Source organism: Anas platyrhynchos, chromosome Z (assembly GCF_047663525.1).
Source record: "Anas platyrhynchos isolate ZD024472 breed Pekin duck chromosome Z, IASCAAS_PekinDuck_T2T, whole genome shotgun sequence".
Classification (NCBI taxonomy): domain Eukaryota; kingdom Metazoa; phylum Chordata; class Aves; order Anseriformes; family Anatidae; genus Anas; species Anas platyrhynchos.
Genome location: NC_092621.1, coordinates 31,022,659 through 31,045,800, shown reverse-complemented (window position 1 = coordinate 31,045,800; position 23,142 = coordinate 31,022,659). Strand labels below are relative to the sequence as shown.

Genomic DNA, 23,142 nt, shown 5'->3' with positions numbered 1-23,142 from the left:
CCTGGCAAACTGAAAGCAGATAATCTAGCCCTGAGGTTTTGAATATCAAAGAGAAACCAGATACAAAAAGAGATGAATTATAGTGAAATCAGACTGTAATTGCAATAAGCCTGGTCTTCCTATTCTATTTCCATTTTATTTTTCATACTATCACTTATGTTGTATTTGTAAATTCGTACATGCGGTTAAAATCAAACTGTGAAATGGCCCAGACCTTAATATCAGCCTATCTAACTACCATTTGCATGGAGCAAGCCAAGATACTCATAACTCATTTGAGCTTTTACATGAAAAATTCCATGGTTTCTGAAAAATACCTTAAAATGTATCCACATTTTCCAAAACACAATAACCAACACCTCCGTTTTCTTTTTCTGAAGGGACTGAAATTCATTTCATAGCAAAACAAAAAAAATTTAGAAACCTCAATGGAAGCAGTTACTTCTGACAACACATATAAAGCACACTTACTACATTTGATTTTGACTGATAATACTTCAAATGGACTTTTAGATTACGGGATTACAACATGAAACAAGTATGAACAACCTTGGCCTACATATTGCGCTACTGCACAGAAATCATCCGTTCACAGACCGTAGTTGAACTGCATTTCTAAATTTTTGCCCTTTCAAATTAGGAACTGAACTGAATTTACTAACATAATTCATTGCTACTAAGGTATCTACAATGAGGCAGTGCTCTCTGAACTAACAGAACGCAGATGAATATTGTTTGAACAGGAAGGAGTGAAGAAGAACTGAACATGTGGTGAACAAGCTGTCATGAAGAGTTAGCTCTGCTGTGCAAACCCAAGACGGAACAGGGCTTTCCACGGAGCAGGAAAGGTGCCTCCCCTGTACCCTCTGAACAGTCCTGATGATGGAGCTGAAATGTCCCCAAGGCCATTCTGCAAAAGCGCTTAATGCAAGTTGTCTTCTCTGCTTAACTTTCAAATTTAGTGCTTGCGATTAAGCTCTCACAGTCATGCTTACCAGTAATTGTTTCACAAGGAGCACGACCAATGTGATTACAACTAACACCTCTGATTTAGAAAAGCTTGTCATACAAATAACATACCGCAGCTGAAAACAGCGAGTTTATCTATCAACACTATTAAAGCGGAAGTGAAGTAAAAATTGTAGAAACTCTTTGAAATCAGCTGCTGATGTCAAGAGACTGTTAAACTGTGTTTTTCTTTGGGAAACTGTTAGTATACAGGACTTAACGCAAATTTTTAGAAACATAAAATTAGGTTTCATATGTTCCACGAGAATTTGAATGAAAAAGAGAGTGGTAGCTAATTTGCCACAGTCAGAATTTTATCTAAACAGGAACAGCAATTTACACAGTGCATTAGCATTTGAAAGAGCAGGCCTGATTCCCAGGAGTGCAATTCTGTTTTTGAATTGGTATAAATTCAATGAAATCACCAAATTAACAGAATAGTTACTGTAATTCAACAAATTTAACATTGGATCACAGACTGCATAGTATAAAAATACTTTGAACTTATGTACAATATTTTATCCTTAAGATGTACTGGTTCTTCCATTACAAAGTGAATATATTTTTTCACTGGGGAAAAGGGAAAATAGAAGTCAAATTGAATCATGCATTCCTGAATAAATAAAAAAAAAAATTACTTTCTATTTAGCTTAGAAAATTACTATTTCAACCATTATATGGTCTTTCAGCAATGTATTAATAACACAAAAACATGCATAATGCTAACTGAGAGATGCAGAACTGCCCAAAAGACCACAATTCTAACTCACTTTGCAGAACACTACTAAGGACGTCCAGGCTGCTACTGAGCATCACAATAAGGTTCAGAGATCACTAAGGAAGCCTTAATGTGGGGTATGAAATGCTCTTATAGACAAAATTTACTGTAAGTGGTGGGAAGGTAAAGTGGGCAAGGACACCAGAGCATCTGATTCACTGTGCTTGTACTGAGGCCTCCTCAGTACAATGGAGAACTCTTGCCCCAGTTAAATGAGACTGAATCCTACCACACCCACCTCCTTTGATGTCCACATTTATCACATTATCACAGAATGGTTGAGGTTGGAAGGGACCTCTGGAGGTCATCTGGTCCAACCCCTCTGCTCAAGCAGGGACACTCAGAGCAGGCTGCCCAGGGCCATGTATGTCCAGGCAGCTTTTGAAGATCTCCAAGGAGGGAGACTACACTATCTCTCTGGGCAGCCTGTGGCAGTTCACAATCAACCCTGAAGTAAAAATAAAAAATAAAATAAAAATAAAAAAATAAATGTTTCCTGATGTTCAGGAGGCATCTCTTGTGTTTTAGTTTGTGTCTACCGCCTCTTGTCCTAGCACTGGGCACCACCAAAAAGAGCCCAGACCTCTTTGCACCCTGAACAAGATCCCCCCCAAGACTTCTTTTCTCCAAACTCAACAGTCACAGGTCTTGTAACCTTCCCTTACAGTAGAGAGTCTCCAGTCCCTTAATCATATTTGTGGCCTTTTGTTGGACTCTCCAGTAGATCCATGTCTCTTTCTTCCTAGGGAGCCCACAGTCAGATGCAGTGTATGAAAATCTGAAGATTTAAAGTTCCTAGCAGATCTACTGCAGTCAGAGGACCGCAATGAACACTTCATATACTGCTCTAGCTTTTCTCCCCATCCCAGTATAACACACACAGAAAGTTTGAAAATAACCTACTACTGAAATATATAGCAAATAGGGTAAATTACCAGGTATGAAAACACTATAATTCTTGGTTACCACTGAAAAAAAGTTGGGAGGCAAAATAATGCTGTTCCCCGACTCCCAGCATTCCTACTTCATCTGTGGTTCCAATCTGACTCCAGAGTTTTCACTGCGCTGCACGTGCTCATCATGGGTGTGTTCATCACAGTGCTGGACATGAATGTACACCCACTTAGCAAACACAAGCATTTCAGTACATTTCTGTCACTCAGCTGCTTCACTGCAAAATCAGCCATTTTATCTTAAACTGCAAAGTAATGGATTATCTTCCATTTTGTTTCTAACGCTGAGCTATGAAAACATTACCTTCAACTCGTGTAAAATCTATATTGATAAGGTTCCATGAAGTATTCCATTATAAAGTGGAAAGGACATTATACACAGGAAATTGTGTAAAGATAATACTTACATTTGAGGGTTTAATTTGCTCTTAATCTATCCTACATTTATTTTTATGCTTATCTACTATGTTTCTACTCTTTCTAGTATAACAGGAAACAAGAAAAAGCAAAAAACAAAGAAAAATCACTTCTGTTCTCCACAATGGAGTAAAGTGAAAGTACCTCAGTTAAATGAATACCGGTATAGTACTGTACAACAAATTCCAGATTACAGTAAGGCTATTGCATATTTTAATGCTTTGCAGCTTCAAGTGTTACAAGATGGAATGAAAGCCTCCACCCTGAATACACTTCTTTTATTTTTAAAAAAGTTTGATTTCAACGTAATAAGACCACAGTTTTGAAAACAAAAATTCATTTGTGTTAGTATTCAGAAGACACAAAAAGTGATTTGCATGTGTAAAGCACAGCATTCTGTGCATCAGCACTTGCAAATTGACTGAATTCCACAATTTCAGAAAACAATGCTAAACTAAATTTCTCAGCTCACGTGAAATTAAAATCAGTTCTTCAAAACATATATACATTTTTAACATTTTCACATTATTTTTAAATATTTTAAACAAAACAAGAATGCAAAATCCTGAATATATTTTTACAAATCTATTTAACAAGGAAAAGAAACACAAATTTCCCCCTCCGAGACAATTCACACAGCTTTCAAACTTGCTTTCCAGAATTTTTCAGAAGTGTCTTTTAATGTTCACACTGGCCAAATTGCTGAGTAGTAACCTCCCCTACATATCAGGTGAGTTTATAATGCTGAAAAAAAAAAATAAAAAAGTACAAGCCCAGTATGAGTGCAGTACGAGTATTGCATTATTTAGCTCAAAGACTCAACATTGTCTCAGTTCAGAAATTTAAAAAAAAAAGTTGCTACACCTAATTCATTAGATCGATTTTCCCACATCATGCAACCAGTTTTGAGAACCTTTTGACTAAATTTATACCAAATACAATCTATCCTCTTGTTCCCTTCAAAAATCCATTGCTTTGTTTTCTGTTTTACGTTCTCAGAAATTGCTGGTGCTGGTGATACTGAAGTGCACCCAAAGTATCTGTGGGTTGCCCAGAGAGAGCATGAGTTCAAACATTCTCATTTCCTTAGCCATCCTCTACAGATTTACATGTCAGTATAATAAAATGAACAATAATCTATTATTCTCTGTCAGAAGTCTAATGGATCCTTCACAGATACAAGGAAGCAAGTGTGCACTACTATTTAAGGTTTTGATTTGAACAGGTAGACAAGCAGAAAACAGTTGTCAGAAGAGGTAAAGAGAAGAAGGCATACAGAAAAGAAACTGCTTGAAACCAGTCAGGAGTTTAGTCATTTATAATGCCAGACAAGGCTGATAGGCGAATTACACAACTCTGATTTGCAGGACAGATTGTCAAAGAACTGCATCCTTACAAGATGACCAGGGCCAGAAACAAGTCCTCTATTTTCATATCTAGATATTGAAGTATTGTTTAGACTTATGTGATAGCCTACTATTTCCAAAGGTCCATTGTTCAAGCAGTATGTTTTTTCAAAAGCAGTGGCCACACATGTATTAACACATACAGAAATTGAGAAGCTGATTAAGTGTCCAGTCAATCAGTCCACACTCCTATAGACATAGCTTTTAGCTCTGACTCTGGACATCCGATCATTAGGTATCTTCCTTATTGTTATTTCCTTTCAAAAGCCTCATTTTCCAACAACTTTAGAAATAAATGAAAAAAAAAACAAAAAACTGTTCTGAAATATTCCAGCCCTTATTGCACCAGTGAAAGTCACTAGTCACGTACAGATAAAGTTACTAGGGAGAAATTCTTGTAAAGAAGTAAGATTTTGTTCTTGAAGCTATATCCTAAGCACTGACACTCAAGGGCCCCCAAAGCACTACCTTTTCTTCCCTGCAGTTGCAAAAAGTCCCACCTACATAGTGGTACATTGCAGTTTTAAATTGATGTTCCCTTCTGTCTGCCTGTGGAGGAAATAATTTTTGAAGAACTGCCCAGATAAATCCCATTGGTTCTATATGTCAAAGGGTGATGAAGTAAATTTGTTCTGTCTCTCAACAGTCTTACAATAATATCCTTGGGACAATCTGTATTCAGCCTTACTCTTACACCTATACAATGCAATTAGTTCACCTTGTCTTGGGCAACTTCCAGCTTCAAACTATGCAGCTTCAAACCCCTGGCAGACATCTAGGCTAGCAAGGATCATTCAGAATCTCAGGGAGTTCCTAATCAGCAAGAAAGAAAAGATCATTGGCAAGCCTATGCACACAGTATATGTATACATTGGAGTATGGGTCATGAGTTGTTAAAGTTTTCATTTCATAAGTTTGCAAGGGTATAAAGGGAGCATTTGTTGGCAGGGACTGAGCTAGAGGACTGCAAAGAAAGTCTCTGATTGAGAAAAGGTTTATTTTTTAAACAGCTTCTCAAATTATATTGCTATTATACTGTAAGGTTTTTCTTCAAATACTAGTAACTAAAATGTGCTCCATTTTATTATAAAGAGAGCAGAGAATAATAATTTTTGGCTGTGTGAAATTTAGGTGCACATTGTAAGAAGTTGTAGCTTTCTTGATAATTTCAATGATGTACTTTAGCTGTCAGATTTCTAAATAGCCCTGTTCCTCCCTTGTCTGACAGTGGTGAATTTAAAGTATTGATAGACACAGAAGGAACTTAATCTCCACTGTCCTCTTCATGCTGAAGGCTCTCTTGGTTCTACTCCCAAAAAAAGGTACTTACATTAGTATCAGCATAATTCTGTTAAGGATTCCAGGTGTCACTGTGGGTATGTTAAGAAACAGTGACAGACAAAATAGCAAGGTGTTGGACGGATCAGTTTGATACATGCAAAAAAAAAAAAATTTCTTGTTCCTGCTGCTTATTCCCACTCCAGTTCAAGCAGTGTCTTAAACTACATTTTTACTAATTTTATAGTATGCCCTTTAATGCCAAATGCCCAAATGCCTTTTAATAGTCATCTTACTTCCTCATCTCTTATGATACTCTTGCTTGTAAGGGATGTTTACAGCCGCATTCCATAACTACAACAGCATTTACAATGGTATTCAATATATTGCTTTTAATCAGTAAAGTCCACTTCAGGTTGTGGGCGTAACAATCCACAGGTGAGCTTCAACATGTGAAAGAAGAATCCCTAAATTTATACCCCTGATGGCAAGCTAAAACACAATGTAGGGTATGTCATGGCAGCGTGAGTAAATGCCCTCATTTTTGTTCACCTACTTTGCTTGACAGCCACAAGGTGAAACCATGACAGCAAAAAATTTTGTGTAAACTGGCTATGGGTGAACCAGGGTAGGGCAAGTGGCCTGAAACAACATCTATCATTTCAGGAGAGGTGTGCCCACCTCTCCTTTAGTCAGACCTCCCCACACACTCACATTTAGCAAAGCATGTTGACTCTGCAATCTTTTTTCTTCCTTGACATAAATACAAATTGTTGAGACCTTTCTTTTTCCAACCAGATATGCTGCAAGGCCTCCCTCTTTAGCTGAGATGTGAGTAACGTAATATGGGAAGAACTGCATCCTTAGCTCTAATTCCAAGTTACATATATACATGTATGTATATACATGTACATTTAATTACACTTGCTGGTAGACATTGTTGGCAGCCACAATATACAGAGAAACAAATAAAACTCCCAGCAAAATAAATCTGACTGAGGATATTCATTTCGAGCAAACTGCCTAGCTGTACCACTGAAGACATGTCCATCAGGTATTAAAAAAAACACAACTGTGAGAAGCTCTCCCTACCTGAGCAGGCCAAAGACCTGAGACATTTCCTGACGCAGAATCTTACAGATTGCAAGATTCTAACTGACATCTGTCCTGTTGAGTGAGACATAACTCCTCCTCGTATTGAGCTAGGGGCTGTGTGACAAGCTATAGTGCATTAATCCTTCAAGAAGGAGCAAGTGGCATGCTAGTTGTTTGGTGGAAGTTACTCAGGACTGCAGCGTATGCACTCCCCACTTGTGTGTTTGCATGGTTAAGGTAACCACTAAAGCTGTCATCTCACCTCTTTTAAAATATCACATACTATCCCCCTCATTGGTGTCTTTCTGTAACTTGCAGAGGAAGTTGTCCTGCTGTTTTGTTCAGAAAAAAATGTACCCATACACTTCTTTGCACCCTCTCCCACCCACTGGGTAGAGGGAAAGCTGACTGCTTAGCACATCAAAAAGCTATCTAATGGGTTTAAACACTGTAATTGAGGAGTGATTACTCTAAGAAATTCTGACAAGGTAGAAATCAAGTAAAGTACCCAAGCAATAACTTGAAATAGAAAGAACCTATATAGCTGCACCTATATATCTAACACCTACAGCTAACAAATCCTGATCCATTTAGCAAATGTGAACATAAACCATGAAAAGTACGTATGAGAAGGGAACAATGTATACCCTGTTTAGGTAGTTATTGAATGCTTACATGCAAACAGTTTCAAGAAGCTTCAAGACTGAAATTTCCCTGCTCCCTGTTTTCCTCCTTAAAAATAAATCACTGTGTCTGAACATTGGAACTGTGGCCTATTGTGAGCTGAGCTGAAATTATGTAGTGGATTCAGTGTATAGTGGAAAAGCAGAAAGCTGCTGCTATCTTTGTGAGCTAGTTGAAAAGTGAAAACAGATTAGAAAAATAAGTTCTTCAATAGGCAGCAACATTGCTTTCACACCAGATTTGATGAATAAGTCCTCCCAGCAGCACTAACACCAGATACGCACATTGCATGGATTAGCAAGTTTTAGTCCAGGCAGAAGAAAAAACATTTTTTTTTTCCTTTCCAGTAACTGCTGCAGGTATATTATCTAATGAAAACACAAGAAGATTTCTCTAAGGAACGTGAAATTCGTTTGCTGTTTCCATCAAACAATTATATGTTGTTCATCCACTATCTGAGAAGCACTGAGGCATATCCAGACCTGATTACATTTAGTCTTAGCTCTGGATCAGACTACCGCACTAGGGTGGCAAGCAGTTTCTCATCCCTGCCATACCAGATCCTTGATGCAGGCATACACAAAAGAAGGGTTTCTAATAACAATATAGCCACATTTGCTTAAATCTTGATCATCCTAAATCAAAATGCCTTTGATCATTAATAGAGCCTTTCAGACTGTTTCAAATTAAAGGATAAATTTTCAAAGACATGTAACAGGGATTTGCTGACTGTTTTCTATTAACACCAGTGGGAGGTAAACAGCTCAATCCCCATATACCGCTCTGAAATGTACCCTTTCAAATGCTTTATTTTTAAAAGGCATCAGACTTTTCAACAACTAGGAAGCTCCTAAGAACAACAGTATACTTTCCACTGATGATATCTGTCTGCTAAAGCTACTTCCAGGAAAACATTAGGGCTTCAGAAAACAGAACAGCTCAAAGACATTTTTACAGAAAAAAAATAGGGAATGCTCCTAGGGGTTGTGCCCCTGGAGCATATATTAACAAAGTATATATTCTTATGTGTATGCCAGACTCTCCCCTTCTGCATACAGCGCAGGACATGGGGCTAAGTGAAAACTGGTCCTGAAACACACAGCACTTCTGCATGCCAGTGCTCCCTGGAGGCTCTAACTTCTAGAGATAATTAGCAGGAGGTACACCAAAAAATCAGCTCAGCACAAAGTACCCTCAGAGGAGCATGAAGGTTAAAAAAGATTAGTCATGTTGTGACACAAACATCATGCAACGTCTGATGAACAGAACAAAGGTTACGATCCAATCTCTTCATTCTAAATATGGAGGGAAACAGAACGCTTCCTCAATTGTCTGCAAATTTTGTTCATATACGCTAAGTGCACAGTGTGGTCCGTAACAGTTCTGAAAAACATGGTAGTTTATGTAAGTGCATAAGGGAAATCAAAATCTCGATTGCTTTTTGGGAATGCAATAAATTACACATTCTCCTCCCCAATGATTTTTATCATTAATAATGTAATCTCACAAACTAAACACCAGAAGGTGTAAACAAGTTGTTATAACATATTCATGAGAGCTATTCTTCCCATTACATTAGGATTTTTCTATTCAATAAGGAATTTTTACAAGTTATCTCTGAGAGACAGATAAGGATACATGGAACTCCCTCTCTCATATCCTTTATTAAATACATATTTCTTATTTAATTAAAAGGCTTTGTAAGATTACTTCTGATACATTTGGTCAAATGGCAAAGACTAATTAGAACAACCACTGTTTCAAAGCCCATTAGAAAATAACCAATCTCAGCAGCAAAAGTAACAAACATGAACCAAATATTAAGACATAACCTCTTCAAGGTCATAGTTCAAGATGTTCCAACTCTCTAATTTTCAGAAACTACCTAACACCCCTCCCCAACCCCCTCAAAACAAAAAGATAAAAAAGGGAACAGGTATCTGAGAAAGTACTTACCACGATGTCTTCAGGAAAAGTATCTCGACTGAAAGAGCCATCATCAAACATAACTTCATAGAAAAGCTGAGATGTCACTCCTATGACTCTGCAGCTATAGTATCGTGTATTTCTGTGTTTCGTTATGACTGTCTGCCCAACTGTAATGGACTTCTCACATGCTTTAGTTCTCTTGAAAAAATGGAAAGAAAAATTTTAAAATACCAGTTGATTAATCAGAATTGTATCTATTTTAAAGCTGAATCGATAACAATTCACTGCTCAGTAGAAAATCTTCAAACACAAAACTGTTCCTCACAGTCATGATCACACAAATTTGTTTTACACTCAAAATTTTTGCATTTTATGTGAAAACAAACAGCATCTCAAGAATAAGAAATTACAGCACTCAAAAATATTTTTGCATTTGATGCCTTCAAACCATTTGACAGTGGAGCATGTGTTTGAGGAGAGCACATGGTGAACTTAGACAATGGTTTTGTAATGTTTTAAAAGGTGGGGTTTTCAAGTACTGGATTTTGATATGGTTTTTCATAATTTGTATTTTGCTGTCTGGGATGACATAATTTAATGCATATCCGGTTCTTGTCAGAGCTGTCTACAGCAGTGTATCTGAGTACGTTCTTAGCTAAGGCTGTGCTAAACATTTGCTTTAAGACTTCAGATAGCATTGATTCATTCCTCATCACTCACTTATCTACTATATTAGTAACAGTATTTTTTTTTTCACTTTGCATTCCATACAGCTAGTTATGTCAATCAGAAGTGTACCAGGGTTGTTAAACTATGCAAAAATTCTACACCAGTAACTGCTTAACAGTTTCTATGAAAAAAAAAAAAAAAAGAATAGAACTTTCTAAGTCAGCAAATGCTCAGAAGCTCACATGATGCTGACAGCTGTTCCACATCAACACCCAACTAATGTATACCCATGAACTTCCCACTTCAAAGGCAACCTTCTTCACCTGGAAAAATAAAATCAAGAGCTTCTTATCCTAATAAGACTTTACTAGATAATTTTTTACTTTAGTCTATTCACTTATTTGAAAAACAAAACAAAACAACAACAAAACCAAACAGAACTGGAGAGTATTAACTGAATTACTTCCATGAGATAACAGAAAGCAGAAGTTTGAGATTACACCACAGAATTCCAAGAAGAAATACCCCTATTACAAGGTTTAAATGTTTCTGAAGTCTGAAAATTGAACTCTTCTGAGTTGGTGAATAAGCATAACATAATATTTTAATAGACAATACAGTCATTTAATGATAAAATTTTCAGAGAAGAAATGTCGTAGTTCATTACAAAAACAAAGGATGAAACAGAAATGCATCCTAGTTCAAGGAGAAGATTATTTTTAGTATGTTGCCTTGATAGGATTCTTGATTTATTTTCCAGAAAAAATATTGACAAGCACACTCTACAATTGATTGCATGTCCCAGAGGACATTTCCTGTCAGAAAATCCTAAGAATTTATTGATGTTAAGAATGTCAGTTTTGATCAGAAAGGACAGCTGTTATGTAACGGAGTCTATCAGATTAAAGAAACAGCTGTGGTAGTTATCAGATTATTGAGAAAGCTGTAGTTTAAAAAGCATGATTTTTTTTAGCAGTACCTATACTAACAATGAACTAAGATAGCAGCAGAAGTACAGAAAACAACCAGATACAATGGAAAAAAGGTTAACCTCTCCTTCTGCATGTGAAAATGACTTTTCCCTGCATGTTCTGTATGTCAGGACACAAAATCTTGTTAAATAATACACATAAACTAATGGATATAAAATCATAATAAATAGCTATCCTGAAATAGGCACCTAATGCATATCTATCTAGAAATGTCATCTGACTACAGTTTTTAATGGAAGATCTTTAAAATTTCTTTCTAAATATAATAAATATTTGTTTGACAAAGATAAATAATTTCATAATTTTAAGCTTATTCCTCTGAACTGCAATTTGGGCATTGAAATGATGCATGACATTTCAAAAAAAAATGCTAATTTATGATTTTTGAGTAATATTTCCTTCGTATGTCATGTTTTTAGACTTTTGAAAATATTAAGAGGCTGGCAGTAGTTAGCAGACAATATCAAGGAACGACCACTGCATTCTCATAATTCAATGGAAAAAGGATCTCCAGTTTCCACTTGACAGCATCCTTTCATACACTGTATACCACAAAGGTACAAACTGGCCAATAATAACACAAAATGATTTAAAACAGCTCAAAAACATGTAACAGCGGATTTTTTGTAATTCCTACCCCAACTGCCCTTTCTAAAGACTTTCTAAATGCAAGTAACTGGGCCTGCCTTGTTGATACTTCTGATCACACTTTTGAAATAAAATATCACCCACGGTTATGTTTTTGCTAATCATTATGGATTCTTAGTTTTTTGTTTTTTTTTTTTCCATTAGTATTGTTGCATATAACTTCTTTTTCTCATTTTCTTGAGAATAAGGGAGTTTTAATCAAAACAAACCCATCTGGCGCACCCATTCTCAATTGTAGTTCTGGCAATTTGATGACAAAAAGATGTGAGTGTTGTATTTCATGACCAGAAATGAACACGGTCAAAGAGGAAAAATCCAAAAAAAAAACCCACATGACCTACTATCTGTAGGTAGCTAATCACAGAGCCTTACTTGCATACTACACTACAATTCACACAAACAAAATAATACAGAGTGCAGCAGGAATATTTAAAACCATTCTGCAGAAAACAACTTTTCTGCTAGCAAACTTACTTGTTATTTCTGAAGCTGTATCATCAACAGATACAACAGACATGAACCAAACTCATCTTCATAGAAAATACATGAACAACAATATATGAATAACAACCATGCGAAGTGTACTGGTGTCACATGTTCACTTTTTTTGGAAAGCAAAAATCTTTAAAATGCATAACATTTCTGGAGGAGTTTTAAATGGGGACACAAAATTTGTTTGCCTTTTTATGAACCACCAGCAGACTGAAATTCAGACAGACTCTTGAAAGAAAGACATACATTATATAGATATTACCTGTGTTTCTTTCACTTTTCATGGAAAAGGAGATAAAAATCATGTTCAAATAAAAAGTTTGCAACTTGAGAATTCTCGACTTGACTAACTTATCAAGTTATTTCCTTAATAAGACCGCTTGAATTTCTTCTAGTTTGCTAGGAAGCGAAATACACTTTTAAAAGCCCAAGATAAATGGCAAGAGTTCTCCCTTAACTGAGACAGTAACAATTTGTTGGGATAAAAGATATTAAAACCTACAAGACAGTTAAAACAAATTCTTCATGTGTCTCATCTAAAATTAAAGGTTTCGTCAGCATAGGCTACAAATGAAAAGAAACAGTAATAATATGATTATTCCTGACATAACAGTGTTGCTTTGCCAGATGACAGAATGATTGTAATTGGTTATTTGTAAGACATTGTTTGGCTGTGGTACAAAGAACTTACATATACACCATGTCCTTTATCACCCAGTATCTGTGAGTATTTGAAAGACACTGTGATCTGGGTATTTGTTATACATTTGAAGTTAACAAAACAGCGAACTCAGAGACTTGTTCTGCTGCCAAAACAAAACACTCAACAATGACTCTAATGCAAAAATACGTTAGGCATATCAAATAATATTTCTCCCTGGTAATAGCATAAGAAAAAAAACTTCGAGATGTAATACATGTAGTTTGTTATGTACGGAAATATGATAGAGATATTATTCATGGTGTGGACTCTTTCTTCCATTTCCTCCAGAAACGTATTTTAATTCTGTAATTCTGTTTGCTTACGAATCATTAAACAAATTCCTTACCACATTTTGGTTGATCTTGTGCCTGCAACATGTAATGTAGACAACATACGGCCAGTCGTCAGGTTCCATCAGCACTCCTGCAGCATGGGCACAGGTTACATGGAAGGAAGCTGGACAGCGTCCATAAGAACACTGAATGCAGGCACCAGAAATTTTCTTAACTCTCTGTCTGCAGAAAATACATTTCTGTAGAAGCAAAAAAAAAAAAATAATTTTTTTTTTTAACCATACTACCACAGTTCCACTGACATCTGCATGTATCTCCAGGACTGAAAACTTATTTGTGCTTCACTGTTCACATTTTATACCTCATACCATGTGTCACAAAAGAATAAACATTTATGAACTGTATGCTAATATTGTAGTATGCTAATGATTAGATATAATTTATATTTGTTTCTTTTTATGTAAATGTAAGGACAACCTGTTTTGATGCTAAGCTAAGAAAAATGATATATAGATAACTACATAGAAGCTTAATTTCGAATTCCAAATTCCATACACTAATCTGAAAATTAACCTGCTCTTCCTACAGTATGTAAATATGAAAACCTATATATAATTCTGCACAAAGTAACAGCAAGACTCAGAAATAGAGTATTCCCACAAAAATGCAGGGCTAGATATGACTTCCAGATATCATTTAACCCAGCCTCCTGCTTTGAAGTTGGACTGAATCTATACCTACACAGGCTTTGGGAGATGGGTAATCCAACATATTCATACAAAGGTTTCCGCAACATCTTCAGATAACCTGTTACAGTGGTTACTTCTTCTCAAAGTTAGAAATGCTTTAGCTCATGCCATTGCATATTTCCACAGATGAAGGATGTTCCTATGTCCGTTTTCACTTTTTCCAGTCTGTTTTTTATTGATTGTGTATTTCATATAAAGGTAATAGAGTAGGCCATATTCCTCCACTTAATTTATAAAAACATTATGTCAAAAGCCTTACCAGTGCCAAGACATTCCACATTTATTCATTCTCCCAGTATGGAGAGTACATCAAAATACAGTATCTATTCTGTGTTCCTGTGATTCAGATTTCTTCATGGTTCTGCTTCAAGGCTTTTGTAAGTACAGGGCTTCTATGAAACACACAAAGAGCCCTAAGCAGAGCCATTAACTAGGCCTGGGAAATTAGCCCACCATACTATTAAAACAACAACAACTAAACAAAAACTGTGTTGTATCACATACGGGACTTAATTTCTGATAATTCTCACCACAGACTACAAAACAATGTTAGCAATTGTTATTGAAGATCATAAAATTGTCTCAGCTATTATAGAGTATAGCCATAGGATTTTACTTGATACAGAAACAGTAAATTCAGTAAGTTAAATACATGCTGTGGAAGCAGAGATTCCTTCCATTTGTTCTAATTTTTTTAGTCACTGATTTTGCCTGCCTGCTCTGGGAACAGGAGTAAGAATAATTTTGATTTATTTCTTACTGTATAATTAATAAATCAATATATTTCACATTAACTCACATCAAATTCTTCTTTCCAGGCTACCAGAAATTTTGTTTTGTTGATTATCGATTTCTATATTCTGAAGGAAATCTGCAGAAATTTCATTGTAGCAGTCAGAACTTATATTTCAATGGCTTCTGGCAGTCAGTTTGTGAGTGATATAATGATTTCTTCAAGTGCTAGCCCTGCCAAGTTCATCAGCCATTCAGGGTTCTAGTTCATGCATCACTTTGAACAGAAAAAAGCTCTTCAAATTCTGCTTTTGTGTCCAGCCCCTGAAAGCCAACAGGACTGAATGGCTTTGCACAAACGTATAGACGTAGAGCTCAGTGACATGGCTTAATAGTGGACTTGGCAGTGTTAGGTTAAAGTTTGGACTCAATGATCTTGGAGTTCTTTTCCAACCTAAATGATTCCATGATTACACGATTCTATGATAAAAGAAGCATCTGTCATCTGGAACTTAGTTATGTTTTTTGTCTTCATTCACAAAAGGGGCCAAAACCTAGCTCAGTCTGCTGTAGCAGCATTATGCCTGAAAGACTAGTATGAGGTAAAGATGATTTCACCCAATAAATGTTCTAGAGGTTTATCTGATAATGCTGGTATCAATCACATTGTGTGTTTGTATTCACATACACGAAACCATATTCAGATAAATAAAGAAACTGTTTCTTGATGGATCTTAGGGATATTTTTGTAAATACATATTCAGTACACAGTTAATTGGGAGTTCCAGAAATAAAACAGAACCACAATCTATTATATTTAATGTCTAGGCACTGAGCTCATGCAAATATATGGCTCAATTTGAATGCTTTTTCACATGTATTCACCAGTCAGCTTGACCAAAATAAGAAGGAAAGACTGAGTAGGAAACACACATGAGCATTGAAAATTCTAAATCTTAGTGTTATCCACAGAAATGGCTACACATTCTGATTGAAAAACAACAAAAAGAATGCAGTTCAAACAAAATTCAGAGAATGGCGAAAAGGTAAATAAAACAGGAAAGTATAGGTAAACTAGCAGTAACTTAGGTAAGTATGTAACAGCTGGAAATGATGGTCTCCTTAAATAACTGGCTGCATGTGTGCAAGGCAGCAAGTATACGAATGTTAGAAAGTGCTTCTATGTTTGTTCCATGTACTTCTACAGTATCATGAAAAGTTCAGAGGTGCAGAAATTAAAATATTACATTACAAGGGTAATGCTTCAGAAAAAAATGGAATTACAAATACATGCATACATGTACAATTGTTCTTTCGCTTTAATATTTTACAATTTAGTATCTATGAGAAGTGCAGAAGCTGGGGAAAATACGGGGACAGTCAGAGAAGACTGCTTAAGGCAAGCTCGAAGTGCAGCTGGGAAAAGTGAAGAGCTACCAGATTTAATGAAATGGCCAAATCCACAGAAATTGGAACAAAATTCCATCCCTCTCAGTAACAGAGTCCAAGTTTTCTGTTTTCCAGTCCATGTTAACTTAAAAAGAAATCATCAGACAAACTGACATATTGTAGGAAAACTAATTTCCCAAATTACTTTGCAGAGTTGCAATTTGAAAATACTGGGAAAAAAAGAAAAAGAAAAAAAAAAAGAGAGAGGAAAAAAAAAGAAAATACAATAAACTGTCAAATAACCATTGGCTATATTCTGTATTATGTCATGCTGGTGCAAAACTACAGTATTTCAGATTAACTGTTTATATAAAAGGAATACTACTTGGCATAAGTAATTACATGAATGCAGACTTCAAGCCACACAGTAAGTAAGTGAAAATGTTTCCTGTGTTTCAACAACGAAATGAATCCATCTCAGTGCCAAATACATGGAAGGTAGTTGTTACATCAGCTAACTCCAAACACACATTCGTCTTCTGTAGAATGCTCTTATTTTTCCTTTAGGTATCAAAAAAATTAGGATCACAGATATGAACAGGGAAGTTACTGTACATGCAGAACAACAAAAAAAATCCTATTTCTTCTTACATTTACCAGAAATACCAGAAAAATTCTGAATAACAGTCCTCTTTCATGTAGTACAAAAATAATCAAGTTTGATAAATAATGAAGCATTTCTTATTACTTCTAAGATGCTCTGTCCTTTGTACAACGCTGAAGGTCATGATGCTGATGTATGTTAGCTTTACAATGAGTCTCAATCCTGGACATGAATTTCAAGAAGTATATATATGTATAGATAAAAGGCATTTATACAACATTTACGAATTCACAACTTCTACAACTGCATCAGGCAGCATTTTCCCATTCAGAGATACAAGACAAAGCTCCTTCATCTTTAAAAATAAAAGTCAAACAGTTGATCGAATGTATTTCATTAATTAAAACCAGATGAAACTATAAAAATCTGCTTTGCATAGTTTTTAGGAACCTTAGCTGAGCTACATACCAAACTGTGTATTTTAGCTGTTAGTAGTAAATTGAACTGTGCTATGTCTGACCCATTTCACCAAGTCTTTCCCTCCGTAACTTCTAACTAGGAATGTATTTCTTATACCCTTGTTTGGGACTTTATTGAATATGAATTCAAATGGATTTTATCACCTTTTTCTCCCATTCTTATATATGCATATACATATACATGTACATATATATGTAAGAATGACCAGCATATGATCATTCATGACAAAAACAAATACTATAAATGTTTTGTTTTGTTCTTTTTTGTTTAAAAACATAAAAAAGAAAAATGAAATAAAGAAAAGATAATAATAAAGTGGCAAAGGGAGAAACATCAAAATTCTGAGAGAAGAATGGGAATCATCAGTTGCAAAGATAAAGAGACAATGGGGGAAGAGGCTCAGAATCAATCTTAATCAGAGATCCAGATGCAAAATGAATTGGGGAATAAATAAAATTGTTTATATAACTGGAGATTAAGAATATAGGACAGAACAATGCACTGTAATTTTCTAGATGGTGAAATGACCTATTTTGCCCCCAAAGTGAAAAAATATTCTGTCACAAATGGATTTCATAATCATGGAAGAGCTCTTTAATATTAATAAGTTGCAATTATATAAAAAGCATGGATTTTAAAGAACTCTGAGAAAACTGAATGGCAGCGTTTTGTAAAAGACCACTGATAGCTCTCATAATAATCTTTATGCATTTTTATATAAATAATTTGACATTGCTTCCCTCAAATAGAGTAATATTTACAAAACCAAATTCTAGACCCTAATAGGAAGATGTATTAAATACAGCAAAACTGCTTTCTGAAGCAAGGACTTATGAAAGCAAGTACAAGCCGATAGTTGTGGAAGAAAGTCAGGGCTAGATATCAAGAAACAATACGGAATGATTTATATGGAAAAGCTCACAGTAGTAAAGCATTAAACTCCACAAAGAGAAGCAATTTTGAGAGAGCCTCTAAAATTATTAAAATTAAATTTCTTAGTATTATTAAAAATCAACCCATAAGATCTTCTTTTCTACTGCTGCAGGTGGTTATTGTCCGCTGGTCAGTAACTGAATTGCATAGTCTCATTCTCTTTCATTTAGCTGGCAATTTTGGCCTTTTAGGTATTATTGGAAACAAAGACTAAGAAAGAAACACCACTGTAAAGTTTAGGAACTTAGTAAAAATCACAGGTGATTTTTTTCTTTCTGTGAGATCTTCTTTAGCATTTTGTAATGAAGCTTTGCTTCAGAATTTATATCACCATACAAACAGCATTGCTGTTGTGCATGATCGCATTCAATGTTTGAAATGTTGTTCCTACTGTAACCAAAATAAAGTACCCATAGGTTTTAACAGAGCAAAGATTTCACAGAGAATACTGAGAGAAGTATTATATCACCAGCTTGTCAACTGTTGCAACTTGAAATACATGTACAGTGTAATATGCACGGATAAACTAATTTTTTCTTTCTCCCGTCCAAAAGCATAATATGGGTTGGAGCCAAGCAAAGACTACAGTCTAGTCTTATTGGAAGGGTTGGCTAGGAGGTACTAGCACCAAGATTTGTTAAGGAGGCACTATGCAATGAGAAGATACATAGTATGAAAACATTTGACACATTATCTGCAGATCACTGAGCACATATTTTCTGCACAACCATCTTTCAGAATACAAAGTCAGCACTTAATTTTGGCAGATAGTGTGTTTCTATGGAAACAAGCTCATTACTTTTTTCTTTTTATGTTTCCCTTTATTCCTGATTAATCTAAACCATGCTGAATACTTCAGCTATGAAACTGACAGAGCTTAGAATCAGAAAGAGTTCCTTAGATCATCATCTATTCCACTTCTCGTTTAACAGTTTTAGACAATTACATTACAATTAACCAAGAACGTTGTTAGATAAAGTATCAAGAGACTATTTTGCAGCCCTCTGGTATTTCAAAGTTAACAACCAGTACCTTACGGGGGGGGGGGAATCAAACAAACAACAACAACAAAAAAATGATTGAAGAAAGTGATTTGCAATTTCCTACTTCTCAGCAAGTCTTCCCATAGCATGAAGGCATAGCAAATTAAGGACAATAGACATTCTCTAAATATAGGTGAAATTCTGTTAATCATACTTTCTAGCAGAGAAGTAAACATCACACTTATGCATCAGCATCAGTAAGAAACAACTATTTTCTAATACCTTTGAAATAATGTAGGTTTTAGGTCCACTCTGAATGAGTGAACTTGTAAGTCGTGGCTTTGAAATTATCTTGCTTACTTTTGATTGAAACATGAAAAGATCTTGACATTAGCCAAATGTACATATTGCTTTAATATACAGTTTAAAGAGATGATAAAATATTATCAGGTTTTGACAGAAGTATGAATAGGTACAGTATAAATCTACTGTTTTGATAGAATTAATGAAGTGTCAATAGCATCATACTTTGTAGCAATAGCAAAGACATGTTTACAGTGTAGAATTAAAAAATAATAATAATAATAAAAAAAAACGCTTAGATCTTCTGAAGCACACTGTATGATTGTAATGAAAGATTCCTTGCACTGCAAGTTAAAAGACAAAGAAAAGCAATCAAATAAAACAAAACACTTTGTGAAGAAGTTTCTGTTTTAAGAAGTACCTGATAAGGTTTATGTTCTTGTGACATCCTATGTAATCTCCTTAACAGGTTAAAGGTGAGTCTTATGAGGCAAAGAGGAAGAAATAAAAGACCTTGTTAGAGCTCCAATTGTTGCCTGCACAGCACTGCTCACCACCTAAGGCCATATCTAGTCTAGGGAAGTAAGCTTTGTATTTATTTCCAGTATTCTACTACAGCAGTAAGATCTCTGCAGAAAGGTTTCTTGTCTCCTCATGCTGAACAGACCATTTTTTCAGCCTCTCCGCACACCTCTCCTGTGCTCCAGCCCTTGCCATCTCAGTGGTCTTTCATTGGGTTTGCTCCAATATGGCAATATCATTCCTGTAATAGGAAGACTAGTTGCACCTTACGAGATGCATTTTACGAGCACCAAATTAGAGGTAAAAGCAGACCAGTCACCTGGGCCTTCTGGCTAGTCTTACAAATAAAGCCCAGGATGCATTTGGCCTTCTTCGCCGAAACAGCATTTTTGTTCAACTCTTTGTCCACCATGACCCCCAGGTCTTCTTCTGCAAAGCCAATTCCATCTTTCCTCATGCAGGATCATTAGAGTTAAGATAAATTCTAGTGACAGATTCTGTGTTAAATAGGTTTCAAAAGACACAGAACATAACAACACAAAGTAAAGAATTATAGAAGGCACACAGAACTTGCTACCTCAGTATGCAAACAATGAGTAAATTACTCTAGAAGACTGCAGGCTCCACCTCTTCATGAGTTGTCATTTAATGCAAAGCATAGATCTGAAAAGCAGTATCATTATTTATACTCAGTGCAGAGAAGATCACTGTTTCTGCATGGCTTGTTTTATAATACTTCATATGAATACATACAGGCACACACAAAGAATTTAACATTTTAATAAGAGAGCAGATAAAATTAGAACACTGAGATGTGGCATTGAAAGGATTATATTCTTAGCAATATCCTGGAAGCAATTTACTGAAATGAAAAAATGAAAAGAAAGTTGTTATCAAAATAAAGGTATTGCCATCTCTTATATAATAAACTCTCCAACCTTCTGAGGATAGCTAGTCTGTAAGCCGATACCAATAAACCAAAAAGATATTCTCTCCCCTTCCCCAGACACAACAAAATACACTAGAGACAATCCTATAGCATTTAAGACGTATGCTCAAATGTTCAGAAACAAAAATCTTGTCAAGCTCAAACAGAAACCTTTGATGACAATACAAGTACACATATCAAAATTTAATCTACCTACTAGCATGACAGTAACGTGCTGCTTTGTGTCTTAAAAGATTAGAAAATGAGAATGGACTTCACTATAAATCCTCTGGGCAAGCAGGGGTCATGGCCAATTATGTAGGTGAATGCATTGTGCCTCTGGGAAGGAAAATATTGTGCTTGTGAAGCACACTGAATGAGGACGCAGCTGCTTGTCAAGTTGTTTTCTGTCGAAGAGAAGCGGTTGTGGACAGAATACACTATTAGACAAGAGGGATAAGTAAGGCAGTTAAGTGAGGTTATGCCACTGGCTAGGAACCACCTGGCACCCCTACAGTAGCTTGAACTGTGTCATGCTATGTCCAGGTATTAACAATAACATACAAACGCAGACAAAGTGTTTGTAAGACAAAGCTGGGGAAAAAGCGTGGAGGAACTTGGGTCTTTGGAGCTATTGTTTTTTTGTTTGTTTGTTTGTTTGTTTTAATTTCAGGAAGGGGTCAGGGCACACAGAACTTAAGCACGTTCAGCATCAACTCACAGAAATTATTTTTTTTTTCAGTTCTGAAAGTCTTGGGGGAATTCTTAGCTTACAAATAAAAGATTATTCCTGAAGCCTTCAGCCAAAAGCCAAAATCTATTTCTTAGCAAAACTGATGTTAACACTATACCTCACCAGAAAATAGTGTCATTTGAACAGCCAGAAGTGATAAGGCAGTGGAGAAAAGTTATGACATTCTTTAAAGACATACTAAAGTGTATTAACTATAAGAAGTTTACAAAATTCCACAATCTAAAATGAATCAGCTTGTGGTACCTCAGAAACAGTTAAGTTCTTTCTAAAACATTTCCCTAAGTTCTAATTCATGTAACAACATCACTGAGTAAGTATTTAGAATAATCTGACCATAATGCAGAACATGGTAAGCAGTGTCTCACAGTTTTTAGTAATTGCAAGACTGTCAAACAATTACTCTCTTAAAATTAAACCTATTAACCATTAATACAATTAATGGTTGATATGGTTCTTGGCAAAAATGCATAAGCAAAAATTGAAATTAGAACATGTTTAAAAGAAATTGGTTTTTCCCCATGTTTTATTTCTTCCTGTTGCTTTCCTACAAGAGAGAAAAACAATAAAAGACCAAGATGACATTTTTATCTTGGTCAGGTAGACAAATGACCTTCTGCTTCAAAAAAATCTCATCAACTATCATCTTTCTTGCATAAACCCAAAAGTATGTGGATGTCAGCACAGTTAAAAAGAATCCCGAGTTTGCCATGGAAACAACATTCTTATTTCAAAATAATACAACTGTTCGATGTGGACTATTGGCATGAAAGCTCCCAATCCAAGCTCACTGACAGCTTGTGGAGTGGACAGATGAGGCATGGAAAATATTTTAAATTAGTTCATTTATCTTTCTGAGACATGGGAAGAGAATGAGAATCTTTCATGTTTACAGAAAAAAAGCAGAGACATAGAGAAAGGACAGGGGGAAAAGGTGGGAGGGGAAGGCATGTTTAAAAAATCAAAAAGAAAAGAAAGAAAAGAGGGAAAGATGAAGTAGAAGAAGGCAGGAAGGAATAGAGGGGAAAGAAGATAATGAGGGAAAAGGGAAAGGGATGGGGAAAGGCAGAACATATCGCAGCTTTGAACATAAACTGAATCAGTTATGCTAAATTTCGCACCTTTTTCATGTAAGCTCTTAAGAAAAAGGTTAATGTTAGCTAAACTAACAAATGTTAGATGTTTGACTGTTTTTATCTTCACAGTTTGCAGAAAATACACTTTTTTTTTTTTTTACTAAACAAATGCAGATTGTAGGTACTCCGATTACATATATTTTTCACATATGAAGCACAATTTTCACCATGTATCTAAGAAATTATGCCATACCCATCCAAGATGAAGAACACAATAGATCATATACCCAGTTAATGCAGAATGTCCTATTTGCTATGGATGTTATTATAGTCCAACACAAAGCAAG

At 35.6% G+C, this 23,142-nt stretch overlaps 1 protein-coding gene across 6 annotated transcripts in view; it reads right to left on the bottom strand.

Annotated features, from left to right (window-relative positions):
* KDM4C (lysine demethylase 4C) overlaps positions 1 to 23,142 on the bottom strand; it is a 275,814-nt gene that overhangs the window by 15,739 nt on the left and 236,933 nt on the right. For 5 of the 6 annotated variants that reach the window (XM_038170513.2, XM_038170514.2, XM_072030962.1 and 2 more), the window contains 2 exons: positions 13,399 to 13,584; positions 9,576 to 9,746 (listed from right to left, as the gene is read on the bottom strand). In XM_038170513.2, coding sequence (XP_038026441.1) covers positions 9,576 to 9,746; positions 13,399 to 13,584 — 357 coding nt within the window. Of the gene's footprint in view, positions 1 to 9,575; positions 9,747 to 13,398; positions 13,585 to 23,142 lie in introns of those variants that run through there. The other variant, XR_011805754.1, reaches the window with a different exon arrangement.